The sequence below is a fragment of the Mus caroli genome, chromosome 17 (genome assembly GCF_900094665.2).
Source record: "Mus caroli chromosome 17, CAROLI_EIJ_v1.1, whole genome shotgun sequence".
NCBI classification, from domain to species: Eukaryota; Metazoa; Chordata; class Mammalia; order Rodentia; family Muridae; genus Mus; species Mus caroli.
The window spans coordinates 39,776,187-39,798,167 of record NC_034586.1 but is presented as its reverse complement, the minus strand read 5'-3'; the positions used below and the strand labels follow the sequence as shown (position 1 = coordinate 39,798,167).

At 44.3% G+C, this 21,981-nt stretch overlaps 1 protein-coding gene across 1 annotated transcript in view; it reads right to left on the bottom strand.

The window, feature by feature from the left end:
* Tnfrsf21 (TNF receptor superfamily member 21) overlaps positions 1-21,981 on the bottom strand; it is a 72,358-nt gene that overhangs the window by 36,603 nt on the left and 13,774 nt on the right. The window contains exons 2-3 of the mRNA XM_021186473.2: positions 13,737-14,388; positions 11,802-12,296 (exon numbers count right to left, since the gene is read on the bottom strand). Of these exons, the coding sequence (XP_021042132.1) occupies positions 11,802-12,296; positions 13,737-14,388 (1,147 nt within the window). The remainder of the gene's footprint in view (positions 1-11,801; positions 12,297-13,736; positions 14,389-21,981) is intronic.

Genomic DNA, 21,981 nt, shown 5'->3' with positions numbered 1-21,981 from the left:
GGGGAAATGGTTCGGTGGGTAAATCCCTTGTTGTACAGCATGAGCACGTGAGTTTAGATCCTTGGAAGCCAGATGCAGCTGTGAGCATCTGTAATCCTGGTGCTCTATGGAGACGTGGGAGGCAGAGATAGGAGAATCTCTAGATGGTGGCAGATCAGCTTGGCAGACATATACAGCAAGGAAGAAGAGATCCTGTATCCAAACAAGATGGAAGATGAACACTGACAGTAGAGACTGTCCTCTGACACACACCCCCACACACATAGACACACACACACGCACACGTGCATGCATGCACACACACACCCACACACGGTCATGCACATATATGTATATATAAAGAGAGAGGGGAGAGGAAGGAAGGGGAAAAGGGTTAGGGATGGAGGGAGTAGAGAAAGGAGGGAGGGAGGAAGAAAGGAAAGAAGGAAGGAAGGAAAGAAGGAAGGAAGGAAGGAAGGAAGGAAGGAAGGAAGGAAGGAAGGAAGGAAAAAAAACCTGATAAATTTTCCTTAGACAAGAGAATTTTCAAGGGAACCTGAGTTGGGTGTAGTCAAAAGTTCCCCATTCTCTGAGGTGCAGGCTGTTGGGATGAAAGAAAAGGGGACTTGAACTTCCTTGGCTCTTCAAAGGTGGAAAGTTTTGTGTGTGTTAAAAGACTTTAACAATTTAAGTTTATACCTTTCACGACCAAGACCTCCATTTCCGAGCGATTGGTTTTTGTCTTCCACACCCTGGAATCATTGAGCTGGGGTGGTTAGCAAAAGTAGAGACACACCGGGTCCCTCTCTTACTGATTAGTATTCACGGACCATCATCCTTCTCGTTGGGGCGATCTTGGGAGAGGTCAAAGGGTGTTCCTCGTCTGGGACAGGCCATCTCTCCATCTCTTTCACACTCATCTACTCCTTGGCCACTACTGAAGACCTCCAGGGTCCTCCAAAGCCAATGACCTCTCTGTTGTCTTACTCCCAAACTGTGGGCAAAATCATGCGATCCTTTGACTGGCAAGGCAACATGGATAACATAAGAAGTACTATCCCAGAAGTCGGGAGCCAGGCCTTAACTTCCCGCCCCCACCCCCATACTAAAGCATCACAGCTTGAGCAAATAACTTCCTGTGCTCAGTTCTACCATCTGTATAATGTGAATGGACATTAGACAGCAGGAGTTCGCCTCTTTTTCCCCCTCTCCCTTCCCCCATCCACACCGCTGCAGTCTCATCGATGTCCAACCTCTAGGTTTTCCAAAAAGCAAAACAAAAACTCTTCTCACATGACCAGGGCCCTGTAAGCCCTAGACTGCTAAGACTGAACCTCGATCTCGATAATCAAGCACACATAAATAAAAAACAGCACTGAAAACAATTTAGAAATCAACCTTTACAAAAAAAAAAAAAAAAAAAAAGAAGGTTATGAATTCGAGATGGCTCAGCAGATAAGCGTACTGACTGCACATCCAAAGGTTCACATACCCATTCCCAGCAACCACATGGTAGCTCACAACCTCTCATAATGAGACCTGACGCTCTCTTCTAGTGTATCTGAGGACANAAAGCAAAACAAAAACTCTTCTCACATGACCAGGGCCCTGTAAGCCCTAGACTGCTAAGACTGAACCTCGATCTCGATAATCAAGCACACATAAAAAAAAAACAGCACTGAAAACAAATTAGAAATCAACCTTTACAAAAAAAAAAAAAAAAAAAATTCCAGGCTGTCGAGATGGCTCAGCAGATAAGAGCACTGACTGCTCTTCCAAAGGTTCTGAGTTCAATTCCCAGCAACCACATGGTAGCTCACAACCTCTCATAATGAGACCTGACGCTCTCTTCTAGTGTATCTGAGGACAGCTACAGTGTACTTATGTATAATAATAAATAAAATCTTTTTTTTTTAAAAATCCCAGTGTTTTCTTTACCTTAGGATTCCTTAAATGTGATGCTGGCTACCAACCTCAACCATATTTCCCCTATTGTCTGAGAATAAGCCCGAACAATGCACCTGTGCATGCTTGCTTTCCTGTATGACCCAAACAAGTAATTCCGCTCCAGCTGGCTGGCTCGTCAGGTTCTCCTCAGGTAAACAGCTCACCAGTAGCTAACAATGATTCCCAGATGAGAGGGACTATAGCAAGAAGCTGAGCTGAGAGGGAGCAGGGAATAACTAAGACAGAGAATAGAATCTCCCTCTAGCCCAACATCCCTTGCTTCAGTTGTCCCTGAAGAAAGCCACGGTTGTCATGGCTAAAGATGTCCCCAACAGACAAGAACTTTGCCTGAGTCTCTGGAGAGTCACCTTCTTCAAGTCACTTACCCCACGGGCAACACCAGGCTATGCCATGGCCTTTCTGCAAGGGAAGTAACTCATTTCTGGAACTTGAGTTTTCTATCTCTATATGAGTGACCATTTCTTCCACCCCCATAGACCACTTCGGAGTATCCTACAGAACTTAAATTCATAGCTGCAATGGATTGCAAGCAGGCACTAGCCTGTGGTAAACATGTAACTTAAAAATCCTTTTACTACTCGACTTACACTCACACTAATAGACCATGGTTAGAGTATGTAAATTTTAAAAAGGCTTCAGGTTAGCCTAAACTTTATTGCTGGATACCAAGCAATGATTGGGGGGACATTTAGACATGTCCATCCCTAGTCCTTGTTTTTTACAGATACATAGGAGCTGCTGAGCTCTTCACAGAGCTTCACAGAGCCACAGCTCTTCACACTGGCTTCTAGAAGCTCAGGAGTTGTAACTGGGGCTCCACCATGACACCAAGGTCTCTCAGTATTCAAGTTCAGAAATAAATGCGAGCCTTAGTCATGGCTCCCCCATTGCTGGGATTCACAATGCATGTTGGACTATTGTGCCACGTTGAAAAGATTGTCTCCAAACATTAGTTCTGGAATAGTTGTTGAATCTCTCTCAATACTAAGGGATCCCCTACACCCCACATAAGCGCAGAGCCCCTATATGGTCTCAGCCTTGCCCAGCCTCACGTGACACACACAAGTAGAAGTATTTACTATTCTACCATCACTCTGTCATCAGCTGTCCTTGGTGTTTTGGTGAACATGAGATCCTTCTGTAGCCTAAAGCTGGGATTAAGCCTGGCTTCCCTTCTCTGAGTAGCCATACACTACTCCCACACTACAGCATATGCAGGACCCACATGGCCTACATTTCTATCAAATATCAGGGTGACGTGACGTGCACCCAGCTAAGGCAAAAAAACACATCATCATATTAATCATCTTCAGCCTTGACCTCTGGGACCTAAGCCTTTAGGTGTCCTGATTTTATTAAAAAGCCTCATTACCAAAGAGAGTAATGTCTGGTCCAGGATCATCCACAGGCTTTTTGCAGTAGGTGGGAAGATCTAGGCATCAGCTGTCCTAGCCACATGTCATTTCTGCAGCCTGTGGCTGCACTTCAGGACTACAAGCAAACCTTTAGGAAATGAGTTCGTGCCTCCACTCAGCCCTCTCTTACTTTTTAAGCACTTGCTTTACAGATGGCTCTTGCCTGTATAATCCTGCACTTTCCCTTACCTTCCAGCCCACACATACCTCAGTGAATACTGATTTGAGACAATCAACCCTCTCTGTTTTTCCCTTCAGGCATACAGATTGGTGTCGGAGTTCCAAATCTCTAAGCATCTGTCCACTATCTCCCTTAGACTCACTCCCCCTTCAAAGTATATTGGAAGTCGAGGTTTGAACCCAAACCACCGTGTCCTCCTTCCTCTACGGTTCTGCTCTGATGAAGAGACAAGCTGTATGAGGTCCGTGCAAGGACATTAGTGAGGTAGGCCCACATGTAAAATGGCAATCTCTGTGTAAAAGCCAGGATATTACTGGGAGGGGATGGAGGGATTTCTAAATCATTTGAAATGATGAGGACAGCTATTACACATTATAGACCTCTCAGTCACTCAGCTTTGTTATGCATCCCTGTAGCAGCGTCAGCAACGGATGCCCCTAAAGGTAAAATTGAGCACAGTTAAGCTCAAGGAGGGTTCCAAGAGGCGTGGATCCGCTTACCTGAGCTGCTCCAGTGAGCAGAAGGTGAAAGAGAAAACTCCTGAGAGTGGCAAACCTATGGCCACGGCCCAGCATGTGCCACCTGATCTTACAGATCAACTTTTGTTAGACTCTGACCCCTCTGATAATTTACACACTGACTGTGGGTTCTTTTGACACTACAAAAACAGAGGCCAATGGTTGCAACACAAACTGTACCATCGCATCCTGCAGTTATGGAGATTTCCTGTGAGGCTCGAAAGTAATCGGTGCTGGAGTCTACAATTGACCTACAACCCACCTACCCTAAGAGCCCTCGGTTTAAGGGCTGGAGAGATGGCTCAGTGACTAAGAGTGCATACTGCTCTTGCAGAGATCCTAAGTTTGCTCCCAGCACCCACAATGTGCCTATACCCCACACAGATTCACATAATTAAAAAATAAAATAAATCTTGAAAACAAAAGCTTTGTTTACTTTCCTAGCACAACATCATTGTAAGCCAACAGGGACAAACTCAATGGTTCAATAGATTTACATTGAAACGATCACCTTGCAACCTTGAAAGAATAAGGAGACCGGTCCTTGGATGTTCTAGACCACTGCTATCCTGCAGGATGTGCTAGACAATGGAAATGTTCAGTCTGTCCCAATGTGATCAGGCAAGTATTAGTTATATATGTCAATTAGGCATTCAGGTTATTATTGGTGCAACCGAGAAGTTGAATTTTGCTTTTTAGTTAACTTTAGCTTAAATACCTCAAGGCGTGTTGCTACCACAGGAAATAACTCAGGCATAGGCCATTGGAGCCCCAAGGCATAGGCCAAGTGTAGGGCCAGCCACATGTTAAAACCTAGTGCCTCTCCTCTAAGAATTTACAAGCTATGAGAGGAGATTAGGCAAGATAGTTACAGTGACCGATGGAAAGAACTAGAAATTCAGAAAGAGTATCTTAAAATAGATTGCTATATAGAATATTACAGGCGTAAACTTGACAGGGTGTTTGTCTGCATACACAAAACCCTGGGTTCAGCCCACCGCACCATAAGCCAGGTCAGACATACCTATGATTCCAGCCCTCCCGGGATTCAGGAAGTGAACGCTGAGTGGTCAAAAGCTTAAGGCCATCCTCGGCTATGCAATGTAATGTCCCCAGCCCAGGCTACATTAATCCCTTTTTAAGTACAGAGAATGACCTCTCTCCCTTGTGGCCACCAAAGCAAAGCAGTCCACACCTAAGAGAGCCCCAGAAACCTCACAATGTTTGCTGCTGTCCACAGGTCACGTGGTACACACTGTCAAATGCATGCTAGCTGCCTAAGGCAGACCACTGAACAACTAGGCCAGCCAGAAGCTACACACACTCTAAACTAGGTAAATCCAGTTCCCCTTTCTTACTCCCTTTTCTACGTCTCATTTTAACTCATAGTCTAAAACCTAAGAGCAAAAGGAAGCATAATCCAACACAGTAACAGCAGGGCCGGGCAGGGTCGTGTTCCTCTCCGCTCTTTCCCACACTTCCCCCGTCAGTACATGGTGGACGCTGGTCTCAGCTTCAGGCACTTTTGAAAATGCAAGGAATGGGGAAAAAAGACATGAGAGATGGTAAATAATTGAAGGAAAAGAAACAGCAATGGCACCGGTTAGAAACAACCGTGAGAGCGCACAATTGGTTCCTATTCTCAGCACTTCACTGCCAATGGGGCTGGACCTTCTGCAGACATAAGGAAGTGAACAAGGTGGCTTTTGGGGGGATCTTCCCATACTTCCTCAGTGCAGTTGTAGGGAGACTAAGTTTTACTATCATTATCATTTAGAGTGTGTGTGTGTGTGTCTGTGTGTGTGTGTGTCTGTGTGTCTGTGTGTGTGTGTGCTTGTGAATGTGAAAAAAAAGGTCAAATAAAAGAATTTTCTGTGTAGCCTCCATTTCTTTCACCTTATTTGTCTGTTTGTTTATCTGTTTGTTTGTTTGTCTTTTGATTCACTGTGTAGTGAGGCTAACCTACAACTCATTTTGCTGTCCTAGAACTTGTAGCAGCACCCCTGCCTCAGGCTCTCAAGCGATCTTGCCTCTATGCCTGGCTTTTGCACTGATCATCTTTAGAAAATGTTTATTTGTTTAAATTACATGTAAGTGCACGCGAGAGCAGGCGCCCACAGAGACCAGAGACGTTAGCGTCCCTTGGAGCTGCATTATCTAAAAGGCTGTTCCAAGGCTGTCTCTGGAAGAACAGTTTGGGCTTGTAACCACTGAGCATCTCTCCAGCCCTTTCATTCCCATTTTAAATCAAGTGGAACTTTTGTACACCCACCCACACTGACCCCATTACCTTGGGGTTATAATACAAAAAGAACTCTATTTCCACAAAGACGACAAAGGATGGCAATTAGAGCCCAAACAATAGGCTCACATCATTATGACAGCTTAACCTCATAACGAAATCTTTAAATAGGGCTCATAGATAAAAACTCTAGAGGGATTTACTTACGATCCCCAGTGCTACAGTGAGTATATTGAAAGAAACCTCTGCTTTTTCCGACCATGCCAACCTCTTCTGGCTTTGGAAAGGAAGGAAGCTATGGAGTACCAAAGCACGTAACCTCCGAAGGTGCAACTCCTGCGTCTAACCAGAGGATTCCGTGAGAGCAGAACCACAGTGCTTGAAACATCAACTTTAGAAACTGTACATCAATGGCAGACAGAGAAGCCCAAGAGGACTTTATGGTAAGAAGACAAAAGAGCTGAGGTCTGACAAGGCAAGAAAGATCCCGCAGGTCACTGAGACACAACACAACCATTGCAGCCATGACACACAGCAGCAATGAGATCCGTACCTGCTCAACATTGAGACCTTCAAGGTCACATCACAGGAATAGGAAGTGACATGACCCCCTCCCCCACTCTGTTCCTGAAGATATGTTTATGGACCACTATTGGATGCTATGGAACAGGGCATCGTTTTCTTTAATGGGGAAGTAAATAGGAGGCTAGTTAGATAGAGGGTAGCATTCAGAGAGAAAGGAAGATTGATACCAGAGCTAATGGCTAGAGAATATAACCACAGTGCATTGTGTGTCCAGATGAAACTGTCATGCAATAATAACAATTTTGTAAAGAGGAGCCCGGCATGTCCCTGTTACAATGGGCAGTGGTAAATAAAGGAGGTCTTCCAGGACCTTTGATGGAAGACTCCTGGGTATTCAGTCCTCATTCTCATAAGCCATTCAGTATGAATGGACAAGAACCAGGAAAGGATCTCGTGAGGCGGGATAATCTGCGGCCCGAGCACAATACAGTCAGATCAACGAGGCATTGTTCGTAGCGAGCCCAGCGCACCTGCTGCAGCTTTCACGGAACAGACCCTCTCTTTGTAATAGGATTTTACCTGCTTGCACCCTTGAACCTAGCAATTTGGAAAGAAAAAGGCCTTCCTCAGAGAAACACCTCAAACTGAAATATCCCAATGCAGAAACCCGGGGAAGGCTGAACTACAGAAGGGGCTACTTACACCCGACAGAGATGACTGAAAGACACCCGGTTAAAGGGACCAAAGTGTGTGACTAGGTTGGATTTGATTTGTCTGCTTCCATCCCTTTTATATAAACCAGGATGTTGTTGTAAGGACACATGACATTTCATGAGGCAAAAAGAGCTGTAAGAATGTTGAAGGTCGGACTGATGAGGTGGCTCAGAGGGCAAAAACCCTTGGCATTAAGCCTTAAGACCTGGGTTCTATCCCTGGGGTCCACATAGTGGTAGAAAAGAACTGACCCCTATAAATTGTCTTCTAGCCTTTACCCATGCATCGTGGCATGCAACCACCTCAACACACTATGTAAGTAATCAAATAATCACGTAATACATTTTTTAAAAGAATGCTTGAGGTCATCATTCTCTAGTGCTTTCTGCTCCGGGGCCAGCCTTTATTACCACAACCTGCTGTATTCTTAGAATTTTAAACCTACGCTCCAAAAGCATGTTTTTAAATATATCTGATCACAAACTATAATAGCCAATTATTGAGTAATAGCATCATCACAGAGAGATAACTTTGCATTGACATCATCTTAAAAGGAGAAGTCACATGTTCTATTAACAAGGTAGACTCAGAGCACAGGTAACTCCAGGGGGCAGCTGAATATGAAATTTGATCCTAGACTAGATCTGACCCTCAAGGGAAAAGTTGTCCATCCTCAGAGAAGAAAGTGCTCAGTGAGACAGTGCTGGCCATGCAAGTGTGAGAAGGAGAGTGTGAATCCCTAGCACCCAGATGAGAGCCGGGTGGGGCAAGGACCACCTGCAGTCTTAGGTGGTGATGATGGAGGATTTCAGAGGAAATCTGGAGAGCTAGACCACGCTGAGGCTTCCGTAAGAGACCCTGATCAGAAAAGAGAATGGAGAGAGAGCTCAGAAGACACGTGATATCAATATCTGGCCTCCACACTCACGTGCACATATGTACATACACATGCCCACACATTTACCCACCTACATATAAATACATACACACACACACACACACACACACACACACCAAATTAAAAAAAAAAAAAAAAAACAAAAAAAAAACACACCAGACAGTGGTGGCGCACGCCTTTAATCCCAGCACTTGGGAGGTGGAGGCAGGCAGATTTCTGAGTTCGAGGCCAGCCTGGTCAACAAAGTGAGTTCCAGGACAGCCAGGGCTACACAGAGAAACCCTGTCTCGAAAAAAAAAAAACAAAACCAAAAGCAAAAACAAATGTTCTTTCTGTAAAGGGCCTAACTGGATATGTTAGTTGTTTGATTCTTGAGGGTATTTTAGTGGGGTTGTTGTTGTTGTTGTTTCTTTGTCAACCTGACACAAGCTAGAGTCACTTACCAAGAGGGAATCTCAATTAAGAAAAATGTCTCCATTGAATTGGCCCATAGGAAAGTCTGTGAGGCACTTTCTTGATTAATGATTGATATGGGAGGGCCCGGCCCTTTGTGGATGGTGTTACCTCTGGGTGGGCTGTATAAAAAAAATCAATCAGGGGAGCCTCGGGGAGCAAGGCAGTGAGCAATGCTCCTCCAGGGCCTCTGCTTCAGTTCCTGCCTCCAAGATCCTATCTGGGTTCCTGCCCTAACTTCCCTCCATGATGAACTCTGACATGGAAGTGTAAACCAGATAAACTCTTCCCCCACCTCCAGGTTTCTTTTGCTTATCATAACAACAGGAAGCAAACTTGGACACCCGGCCAACAAAAGAAGCCATGTACACAACAAAGTATTGTCCCAACTTTCAGTTTACTGAGGTTGGAAACTACGAAATATTTTACAAAGAGAATATCTTTGTTGTGAGGAAATATATTAATTTATTAAAGGGTAAAAGCCCATGAAACAATTTGGGAAGTTTATTTTGTCTATTGAGTAAATGTGTATATAAGTATGGCATGTGTTATAGATACATGCCATTAAATATAACACATTATTCTGCAATACAATCTCTATTGTGTAAAATTACTATATGGCTTCAGAAGCAAAGAACAGATGACAACGGGTAAAATCTGAAGGTGGGATGTGGTGGCACATGTGTGTAATTCTAGCATTAGGGAGTCGGAGGCAGGAGGATAAGGAATTCAAGGGCAGCTTTGGCTATGTGGTGAATTTGAGGGCAGCCTGGGCTGCGTAAGACACTATCTCAGAACAACCACAGCAATAAGACCAACCTGACAACAGGAATACAGGTATTGTTTGCCCTCCTCTCCTCACAACTTCTAAGTTAGAATTATGTGACCAGAGGAAGGTTTAAAAAAAAATTATTAGAAAGGCAGAGGGTTGATGGTGAGGCTTTCTAGCCACCAGATTTCCAGAGAAGTCTAGAGGGTCAACATAGGCTATCAGCCAGATATGGCCAACCAGCAGCCCAAGAGCCATAGGCATCCCGTGACAGCTATGAAGACAGCGCAACACACTCACAGGAGACAACTTGAGGCTGTCACATCAGAAATTGGACAGTTCTGGGAGTCTGAACCAGGCAGAGTGCTGCCCCAGCATTCAGCTGAGCAGTCTCCCAAGTCTTTAAGGAAGGCAAAATAAGTTGGGTTTTAACGTTCCTTTCCAACTTCCTGTAATGGTTTTATTATACAAAACTTGTACCATTTGTGGGGTACTAACAAAAAGAGGGGTAAAAGGACAAAATCCTACCACACTGGAACTGTTCTTCATGCTGGCATCTTTCCTTCCAACCTCTGAAGGTTTAAAAGAGTCTAGACTGTGGCAAACTATGAAGCTCTGTCTGTTCCTTTTATGCGATATAAATGACTCTTTGGACTGGGTGAAAACATCCCATTATACATGTACAGTTCAGCATTTGCTCAGCTCTTTCCCTAGAATTGATACTTTATTTGTTTGCAATATTTTTGATTTACAAGGCTAAGTTAAATAGCTATAAGGTTAGCCAGGCTTGCCGTCCCATACCTCTAATCCCAACACTAAAGATGCTGACATAAAGACTCACAAGTTCAAAGCCCGCCTGGCTACAGAGTCAGACTTTGTCTCCTCTCCCCACAAAAGAGCGTTTATGTTCACTGTGCTTGCTTTTAAAAAAATATCTGTTTATACCTCAGTAATAGAGTCCCCAAATAGAATTACTATACCAAAGAGTATATGCACTTTCAAAACCAGTTTGTCGGAAGGTGAGCATACACCTTTATCTGTAAATGGGAAAGGAAACATCTGAATGGGATTTCCAGAACCTGCCTTCACTCAGGAAAGGAAGTTACAACCACAGCGGGGAACAAAATTGCTGCCTTCATGTCAGACTGAGCACAGAGACAAATAAGTACTGTAAGCTATTTTTGCCCTTAAAAGAGAAAAGACCAAAATATTTCAGCCTCTATCAACACACAGAGGCTACTAAGTGAGAGGCACAGCCTCAGATGAAGACAAACCTCTTATGGTGTATATCCATCACTTAACAGATATTTCTGTTCCCTGGATTGGGTGAGATTCTAAACATTTAAGAGGGAGGTGTGTGTGTGTGTGTGTGTGTGTGTGAGAGAGAGAGAGAGAGAGAGAGAGAGAGAGAGAGAGAGAGAGAAGATACAAAGCCAACAGCAAGATTCACATCTAAACCTTGCAGCCCAGCTAACTTATAGCAATTTAGTCTTGAACTCCCATTTTTTTCCTTCAGCCCTGCGACAGAAAAGGGAAGTGTGGGCTGGCAAGATAGCTCCGTGTACTAAAAGCTCTTTGTTACACAAGCCTCAGTTGGATCTCTGGAGCGCACAGTTAGAAAAGAGAACCGACTCCCAAAAGTTGTCCTCTGACCTCCACATGAGAGTATGTTCGAGCATGCATGCATGCACACATGCACATACAACCACAAATAGTATGTGCTTGGGTTTTTTTTTTAAAACAGAAAGAAGGAAGGGTCACAGTAGTAAGAGACATGGTGCCATGAGTCCTGAACAATTAATCTCTTGTTTGAGTGAAACCTCGCTAGATTAAATTCCAGCTTTTGCTAAAGAACACAGTTAAAACATATAAGTCCCTCACAGTGACTTACAGGTAGGTCCCTGATTCAGTAACCTTTTCCAGTTTCAATGGTGCAAGGGAGGGAAATGGAAAGAGGTGATCCTAACTGAATTGCATCATTTGTAATAGATGATTAGAATCATGTTCTAGAACCTGCTAGATCCTGGAAAGTTCTTGGTGAGGAAAAGGGACTCCACACACTACAGATTCCCCACCCCTTGAGAGACCAAGAGTGAGGACGAGCGCTCTACACGCAGAGAGGAAGCAGAAGAAACTCACCATGGCCGTTTCGGTAGTAGATCCATTTCTCCCGGTTCTGGGTGGGAGTCAGGGACTTCTTCAGCCCTGCCTTTTCCACTATGGCACTGGGATCCTGCCGGGGCCCCTTTTTGAGAGTCCTGGAGCTCTTTCGGATACTGCACACCACTATCAGCACCAGGACCAGCAGAAGGAAGAGGACGATCATCCAAGGCAAGTGCTCATTGATGTCGAAATGCTTGTGTGCGTTCTGTCTGGGGTGGCCCCTCTTGGGGGCCTTGATGGCTGTGCTGGACTTCTCACCCGTGGCCTCCATGGATGATGGCAGCAGCTTCAGAATGTGTCTGTGGTGGGGGGCTTGCTGGTGGGTAACTTGTGGTGGGTTTGGCAGGGTCCTATTAGTGCCTTCCTTCCCACTCGTTGAGCTCGTATTGTCAGGCACTGTCCCTTCCTCGATGCCACTTGGTACCTTAGTTCTAACAGAGGCAGTAGAGTTGGAATCTGTTGAGTTCATGCCTAGAAAAAAGAGTAAGGAAGGGGGGAAGAACTTTTCCATATTTGGGCATCTACACATTCTCTCCTGTCCCTTGTCACCTCCAAGTGAGGGCAGATAATCAAGAAAGAGATGATTGTTGGAGCTAAGATTAAATATTATTTTGCCCATTTTAATAAAGGTCCTAACAGCATCTTTATATAAAAGATAAAAATATGAATAGCTAAACTCTGTTTCTGTGCCCAGAACATGGGCATCTTTGGGGAAACCAATATTTGAGCTCCCTAAACAGCTTCCCCTCGATTTTTAAGTTCTACGTGGACAAATGTCTATCTGTCACTAGTAGCCCTTCATTGATTGGATTGTGCAGAGAACTCATTTCAATTAAGTTCCTTTGCTTGCTCTCCTCCTCCCTCACCTTTCATGACTCAATGATGAAACAGAGCCCATGGCAAAGATAAAGGGAAGGGCTAGGGCTCCACGCCAACCCTGTGCAACAGGTCAGTCAATAGAGTAAGGCTGGACTCTCTCAGGAGCCATCTCCAAGCTCACACAGGGTTGGGGCTGGCTCTGTGAACTGCTTTCTGTGACATTTCCACAAAGCCCTCATGAAAAGAGTGTGAGGGATGGAACCTGAGACAGAGCCTGACTTGTGTCAGCCACTGGAGCTACTCATACCTGTCTCTTCATTTCAAAATGGCGGGCATGAGAAATCGTTCCCTGCACTTGAAGGCCAGACATCATCACACATGACACAAATTGTGTGCTAGCAGACACAATTTAAGTTGGCCATATCTCATGGGAACTAAGTGAAATGAAAGAGGATCTAGCAAATTTTGAACTTCTGCCTGAGTGTTGATGGGAATGTGACAGACATGGATAAAGGCCATGAACTCAAGCTAAAAAAAAAAAAAAAATTAAGTCATTTTTTCCAGATGCGAGGGCTGGTTACCTTTACTCAGATTTAAACTTCTCTTTTTTTGTCCTACCTTGGAGTCAACATTCCTCCCTTCCTTCCAGACATAATGACAAGCTCTCCCTTGCTTTCTCTTCTTCTGGTTCCATCTACACACGATTAGCTCCATTTTACATAACTTTTTTAATCTGAAAGGAACCTTAAACAACTAAAATCAGTCAACTCACTCATTCAGGCCCAGCACTGAGTCAGTTAAGTGATTTACATAAGGTCACACACTGTCCTTATTTCTCGAAGTTCTTTATTCGCCAGTTTGATGTAACCTAGTTTCTAGATATCTGTTGTCTCCTAATAGAAACCTTCTGAGTTGCAATATTTCTATTAAGTCCAAAGAAGCCAAATTTAATTAGCCACAAAAAATGAAGGTTCCCTCCTCCAAGGGATGATTTTTTAGATTTAGCAAAGTGGAGAGAACATCTTTGGTTAGCAGCTCACTCTACTGGGCTCAAAGCCTTCCTCAAGCAAGTAATTCGTGGGGTTGAGTTACCTTGGGGCTCATAGGTGGAGGAAGGGACATCGTGGGGTTCCATATGCTCAGGGTGAGAAAAGGTAGCTGTGCCAGAGGAAGGTGGGCTTGTGCTGGAGAAGAACAGGCGCATGCCACAGACGTTGTCTGTCTCCTTGGTCCCTGGCTTGACCACCACCAGGTTCTGACCCAGACAGTCCGTGTGAGCTTTACACTTCATCACACTGGAAGGCACGTCAGAGAAGGTACCCCGAGCGCACTGCTTACACCGCACATCTTCATTCTCTGTCCCTTTCTTCCGCACACCCCAGCCCACGGGGCACACTGTATGGGGAGCGCAGGTACCATTAGACTGATACATTCCAGGTGGGCAGATGCATTCTCGGTCAGTCAAGGCAGCACAAGGTAATCTCTCAATCATCGGCCATGGACATGGCTGACTACAGTCATGGCATCTCTCTATGCCGTTCTCGTGCCTGGTAAAGGTCCCCGCGGGGCAGCTGCTGCAGACTCGCAGGCTCATGTTGGTACAGTGCTCGGAGACGTACGTTCCTGCTGGACACTTGTCGCAGGTTAGCACCTGGCCAGTGGTACGGTCAACATGGCGGTACGTGCCAGTGAGACTCAGAGTCTTTTGTTCTGGTTGAGCTGTGATGGTGCTGAGGAATCCAAGCTGAAAGAAATAAGAGAGGTGTCAGAGGAGCAGAGGAGAATAGAGCAACAGCAACAGCAATAACACGGTCATCACCACTGTTCAAGATCTGGCGGGTACCACACCAACTTGACATCAGAAAGAGGAAGGTGTGTGCCAAAGTTGTCACTTCTATAGCACCTGCATACCTAATGATAAACTTTTGTTTTGTTTTGTTTTGCTTTGTTTTGTTTTGTTTTGCTTTGTTTTGTTTTAACAAACAGGCATGCTTTTGACAGTCCTGGTATGTGCATTCAACAATGGAGCTGATGCTTTTAGATTCAAACCCAGTTTGTCCAGTCTCTGAAGGCCACAACCGATAGACACAATCTCTGCAGGCATCCATTGAGAAATATACCCATTGAACTTGGGTCCAGCAAGAATAACTCAGTGTTCATGTTCTAAAATAAAAACTTCACCCAGCAGGTCAGAGTTTCACCAACTTCTAGATTAAAAACTTGGAGGACCCTTTGGGTGTGGTAGCATATGCCTTTCATCCCAGCACTTGGGAGGCAGAAGCGGGCGGATCTCTGAGTTTAGAGCTAGTCTGGTCTACCAATCGAGTTCTAAGATAGCCAGGGCTACATGGAGACACCCTGTCTGGACAAACCACACACACACACACACACACACACACACACACACACACACACACACACCTGGTCCCAAGTTCCAAGTCCTGAGATGCTGTGAAAGAGAAGCAGGGAGCAAAGACTAGAGTGACTGCTTCCCTGGGGCTGTCAAAATGAAGGCCCTGATAGTCTTTGCCATCCTCAGTGAGATGGAGAAATTTGTATGAAAATCATGGCTGCCCCAAGCTACCAGCTACCGAACAAATTCCTTCTAGATTTACAGATTTACAGCTACATCAGTAACTGAAAGAAAAAAGAAAAAGAAAAAGAAAAAAAAAAGAAAAAGAAAAAGAAAAAAAAAACTGTTTGCAAGGTGATCAAGAGTTTGTCTTCTTAGCATCTCAAAACTTGACCCTAGTCTATTCTTTTCCCAACCCCACAGTTATGTGGGGCCAGGGTACTTCCCGGCCTCTCACCGGTTCTGGAGTTTTCCTCCTTAGAGTTTACGGTATACTTAGTTTTCTTCCTTCTGAGTCTGAAAGTAGGGGGAGAGACGGTTGGCAATGGATAGTGGTTGGTTTTCTTGTTGGGAAACTTAATTTCATATTAGAAATTGAGAAAGAGAAGAGCCTGCTACTTGGTGATAAGTCTCCCCTCTCAGCGTTTGGCTTGGCCCTTCCTTTTCCTGCTCCCTCTACTTGCACAACCAGCCCAGACACCCTCTCCTGAGTTCAGCAGATGCCCAGGGTGGAGGAAACTATCTGTCCAATGGAGCCCAAGTACAAGATTAGTGCCCCACCCCCACTGTAGACTCAGAAGTGTGCACCCTGGGGAGATACACAAAGCTCTAGGAAATGGAGCCTCAACCCCAGCCTCCCCCACCCAGGGTTCCTGATCCAGGGAGCCACCAGACTAGACAAGGATCCAGACTTTTATTCTAAGACAGGGATGATAGGTTCTTTCCTGATGTCTGACTTGTTGGGGTCACTTAGCTGTGTTCAAACCCCACCCAACAATCGCACATTCCCTACACTCTATACCACGCTTGCTCCATTTGGGATTCTTGATTTTGTGGGGGTAAAATTATTTTGAAGATATTTTGTTTTGAGATAGAGTCTTATTTTATAACCCAGGCTGGCCTCGTGGAAATCCTGACTCAGACTCTCCAATTGCTGGGATTATAGGTATGAGCCACGGAGCTGGGCTAATCCGTTTTGCTTTTTTTTTTTTTTTTTCAGTTTATTTGGTTGATACAGAGTCTCAATATACAACCTAGGCTGGTGTCAACTTTGTAATCCTCCTGCCTCAGAATCACAAGGTTATAGGTTTGCACAACCATGCCTGGCTCCTTTATCAGTTTTTAAGGGACTATAATATTGACCTATAAAATTACCTCATCTATCTCCTGCAAACAGAATAAAGGAGAGTGTGAATTAACTGTGTTTAGCGAAGTGGGTGGAGGAAGAAACCAGTGGGACAGAAGCAAGTGCTGAACTGGACAAAGATCACAGGGCTGCCTCTTGCCAAGGAGCAATGGGAGGTAGGCTCCAAGCCCCCTCATTTCTGTCTCAAACAGAGCAACTCTGCTTTGCAAAGCCTAATCAGAGGGAAGGCCTGTTGAGAGCAGAGCTTATTACTCCAACAAGACTACAGGGTCATCTAAAGTCTCTCCCAATTCCAGAGTCAATAGCTAATCCCACTGTGCTATTTAAAGAAGAAGAAGGAAAAACTATCTAAACAAGAGTTTCCCCTTCCAAGTTATGGAAGTACTTGCCGGTACTAGGGAGACTCAGACAAGAGGATCACAGGATCCAGACCAGTCTGGGCTACATAAAGAAACTTTGTCCCAAAACAAAACAATATCCCCTGGTGATGGCGCAAGTTTGTAAACCCAACACTTGAGAGGCTGAAGTAGAAGGATCAGGAGTTCAAGGCCATCTTTGGCTACACGTCAAGTTTGAGAGTCACTTGAGCTACCTGAGAACATGCCTCTACATACATACATACACACATACATATATACATACATAGTACACACACACACACGCACACGCACATGCACATCCACACATGCACATATGTGCACCTCACACATTAGCTCTTCCCTTTAACCCCATGGATCTGGGCAAAAATAGACCAAATGGAAGACAATATTTAAAGATGGCCCCTGCACAATATAAAAAGATTATAGCAAAAGCTAACACTAGAGGAGAAAACAAACAAATGGGAAAGGGGAGACAAGGTCATGGATAGTGAGAGTCAAGAAAACCGAGGTTGGGTCCTGCCAGTTAAGACCCTTGATTTCTCCCCCCAACCCCCGCCATGTGTATAGACATGGCTAAGACAGGTCAGAGAGATCTAACATAGTTTCAGGCTTTTGAGTACAATACTGAAATTGCCTGGGAAGAGTGTGTATCCAGTGGATACATCAGTCTACCTGTAATCCCATCACAGAGATGTCAGGGGATTCCTAGAAGAAGCAGGCTAGAGAGATGACACATATCACTGAGCTCTGGGTTTGGCTTAAGCACCTGCCTCGACAAATAGGGAGGAAGAGCAATTGAGAATGACTCCCAATGTCAACCTTGGGGCTCCATGTACACATGGAACCACACATGAGAGCCCAGACACACACACACACACACACACACACACACACACGAAAATGGAAAAAGAAAAAATAATACTGTCTGAGATGATTTTTGAAAATACTTTCTTCATGTACCTCGTCTTATCTCTGAGACCGTTGTGAGTCTACAACAGGGTGAGGAACTTATTTTGTTTGGCTGTGGGGTTTTTTTTTCTTGCCTTTTTAATCAGTCTGAGTGTTTCTGGTATCAAACTAACTCTTGAGTCCCTAACACTAAACCAAGACCCCTCTGACTGTAAAATTCTTTGATCCTGAGCCACATTTTGGACAGAGTCCAATCTCACTATCAGAGTCACCCCCTGGATCTCTACCTAACCTGGCATTTTTAAATAACTCAATATTAGCATTTTACTTCCAACCCCCCCCAATAAACATCCATATAATAGTCCTAGCAATTTGGAACTACAGATTCTCAGCTTCCCCATTCTCTTGTTTGAGTTGGTTTTATGTATGCAAAGGGAAAAAAAGCCAACCATGTTGCTCTGTGATTTCTCTTTTACTAACTTCTGTTACATCACCAAGATCTGTCTGTTTTAACATACAAACTTTCTCATTCTAACAATTCAGAGCTCTTCAACAGAATGAGCACATTCTAGAGAGCTGGCTTAGCTGTTAAAGGCTAGGCGCACAACCAACAGGATGGGTATGTCTTACTTCAGAGGGTCTTCCCACCAAGGCTTCATTGACTGCTTTCTTGCATGTATATAGGTCAGGGTATAGTTTTCTATTGTGCACAACTGCTTCTTCCCTCCCATACCCCTCACCTAGCTTCTCTTCTCTCCACATCAGTCCAAGTAGCAGACACTATCACCCTGGCCCCAGTCTTTTGACATCCTAAATGCAATCGATAACCTGGAGCGACTCCATTCTCTCACCCCTAACAATATAAAACATATACACAAACATACGTACATAAACATCCCTGGGTGGATCAAGCAGAAAAAGTCAGGGAAAGAACTGGACAAAGATTTTGAAAAGAGGAGGCATGCTCTTACCCAACCTGTTGGGAAATCAACGGGATACTGGTTTGCTCACTTAGGAAATGAGCAGGTTGAACTCAGTAGTAGTATTCAATCAACTCTACCCTCCTGCGTGTTGTGATTCTGTCAAATCCCGCCATCCTTATGTAGCCTTTAAATCTCTTTCTAAACACCCAGATGCCAAGCAGATGAGCAAGTAGCCCATCACACTTCCTGTTTCTGTCTATTGTACCAGCGTCTAATTACATAGTGTCTCTTAATGTTGGTTGGCAGTCCCGAAAGTGTATATACTTATCCTTCCTTAATGCGTATAAGCAGCTCAAGGCCAGGGACTACTGTACAGACTATACTTCCTCTCTTGCTCAACTACCTAATGAACACTAGGAAAATAATAAGCAAGCCATCCTTCAAGCCAGGGGCCAGCAAAGGAATGCCAACATACCAGCTCGTCTTATAAACAAGCTTCCTAGAATCCAGACACTGATGTAGCTAGCACCCGTGGCTGCTCTCAGGCTACTGTGGGAAAGCTACAAAGCTATGACAGAGATCATTCTGCCCAGAAACCTCAGTTAGCTTACAGTTATCACTTGGCCCTTTATAGGTGAAATCTGCCAGCTCCCAAAATGGGTATCTAAAGAAATACAAACAATGCAGAGACCAGCTGCTCAAAGAAACTTCCTGGCCTCCCCCATAAGTTTCTCTATGAACAGAGTGCTCTCTCTCTCTCTCTCTCTCTCTCTCTCTCTCTCTCTCTCTCCCCACCCACTCTAACTCACACGCTCAATCTGGTTCCTTCACACTCGGCTTCAAACTCTCACTTCCCCCTGACATCTGAGAAAAAGCAAAATCATCCAGAGAGACAAGACTTCTCCTTGGTTTCTTCTTTTCCCTACATGGTTGTCATCGTTTTCTTACTTACACACTTATACTCTGTGTGTCTTCCCTGGAATCTATAATGCGGAACAGCATGTAGACTCCGTATCCATTGACTGGACCACACGCCCTCTTTTCCCTTCCTGATGAGAAGGGATGAGTTGATGAGACCCACTGATGCTATCCAAATCCTCAAGGACCCAGCTCATTGATACGGACTTGTTGACTAAACGGGTGAATTTTCAGACCACGAATAATTAAAATTAGTAAACTAAACAATAATGGTGGAGGCGGCTGCTGGGAGTGAGAGACACCAAAGCCTTCACAATGGTGCCATAATATTAACTGAAAAATCCCAATAAGGTACCCTGGTTCCCTTCAGCATGAAAGCAAAGAATTTGTTCACCTTCAAAGACACTGAAGACATTACTTTCCTTTTCTGAAAGATGTACTTATTTATTTTATGTATGTGAGTACGCTGTCGCTGTCTGCAGACACACCAGAAGAGGGCATCAGATTCCGTTACGGTTGGTTGTGAGCTGCCATGTGGTTGCTGGGAATTGAACTCAGGACCTCTGGAAGAGCAGCCTGCGTTCTTGTTTGCTTGTTTCCCCACCTTGTTTGTTTGTTTGTTTTTTGTTTCTTGTTTTTGTTTTTTTCCGAGACAGGGTTTCTCTGTGTAGCCCTGGCTGTCCTGGAACTCACTCTGTAGACCAGGCTGGCCTCGAACTCAGAGATCCACCTGCCTCTGCCTCCCAAGTCCTAACAGAACTATAATTGGCTTCTAAGAATTAGCTTCTTCATGATACTCAAAATAAAAAAGCTAATATACTAAAGAGTACAAATATTCTTCTCTCATTTAAAAGAAAGAAAAAAAGAGAAGATTACACTTTGTGCTTAAGATTATAAGCAATATAAGAAGGTTAGATTCTCTCTGTGTTTAAACTGCAGTTATTATGAAAATTCCATGTATCTAAGAACGTCACCTACAGGGCGGAGGGAGGGTATAGGGAACTTTAGGATAGCATTTGAAATCTAAATAAACAAAACATCTAAAAAAAAGAAGAAGTAGAAGAATGTCACCGTCAACAGTGGATAGACGCATCAAGTATCAGCATGCTGTCTCAAACTGTGTATTTGGTTAAAAAAAAAAAAGCAACCAAAAACTCTACAAGTGTTTATTGAATGATTAGAAGCTTAAACGAGAGAAGCAGAGATCAAGTGGAGAGCAGCACTTGGTGCAGGTGACTGACTGTGAAGGCTTCCAGAGTCTCACCGTGTATCCTGGTGGCCTATAGCACACCTATGATGTGTCACTTGCAGTTTACAGCACAGGTGGGCCTGACTGAAGACAAGAAGCACCCGGATGTGTGAATCCATTTCAGAATGTGGACATCTACTTATTGTTCAGCAATTCCGCTTCCATGACCTCATCCTTCAGATAAACAAGAGATCCCTTGGTAGCTTAAAGGTTACAACAGATCTGTGCCATTTGACGTTATTCTGTGTGTGTGTGTCTCTCTGTGTGTGTGTGTGTGTGTGTGTGTGTGTGTGTGGTATATGCATGTGTGTGTACAGGTGCACATGCCCACGGGGAAGCCGGAGGAGGATGTAGGAAGATATAGAGTGTCCTACTCCATCCCTCTCCACTTTGTTGCCTTGAGACAGGGCTCTCTCATCGAACCTGGAGCTTGCCATTTTAACAAGACTGGCAGCCAGCAAGCTCCAGCAAGCCTCCTTGTCTCCAGCCTCCATAATGCTGGCACTACAGGTGCTCACAAGACCACATCCAGCCTTTTTACATGAGTGCTAAGGATTCAAACTCAAATCTCTTCACATTTGTAAGCCAGCATCTTACCCACTGAGCCATCGTCCCTGCACCAGGCAGACATCACTTTCATTTTCTCTCAAGTTCTAGTAACATTTCATTGTAAAACAAGCAAACTCAAGACAGAGGTGGACCTGCTTTTCCTTAGTGAGAAGCAGGAAAATTGCTCTGGACTTTGATATAGAATTTTTTCATACATATATACATATACATACACATACACATATACACACATATATATCTGTATAGTTACTGTAGAGATTGTAAGGTAATAAAGTTTGCCTGTGAGGATGACTATGAAATATGATATCTGATGACAAAGACAGAGCTGGTCAGCCCTCAGAATTGTTGACCAGATAGCTGGGCCATCATTTTTAATTTGTAATATAAACACTGGATGGCTATAATTTCCCAGATCCGAAGTTGGGGAGCAGGTGGGATACATACAAACAAACGGTTCAAGGACAAAGGTTCCACAAATCACAGACAGGATATTTCCAGTTATGTTATATAAACTTGGTTGGCTCTTTCATTTCTACTGCCTTCTCTGAAAAGAAGGAAAGAGGAAGGAAGAAAGGAAGGATGGAAGAGAAGGAGAGATGGAGGAAGAGGAGGATGGGAGGGGTGAGAGGAATGGGAAGGAGGGAGAGCCATCTCCTATTGCCAAAGCAA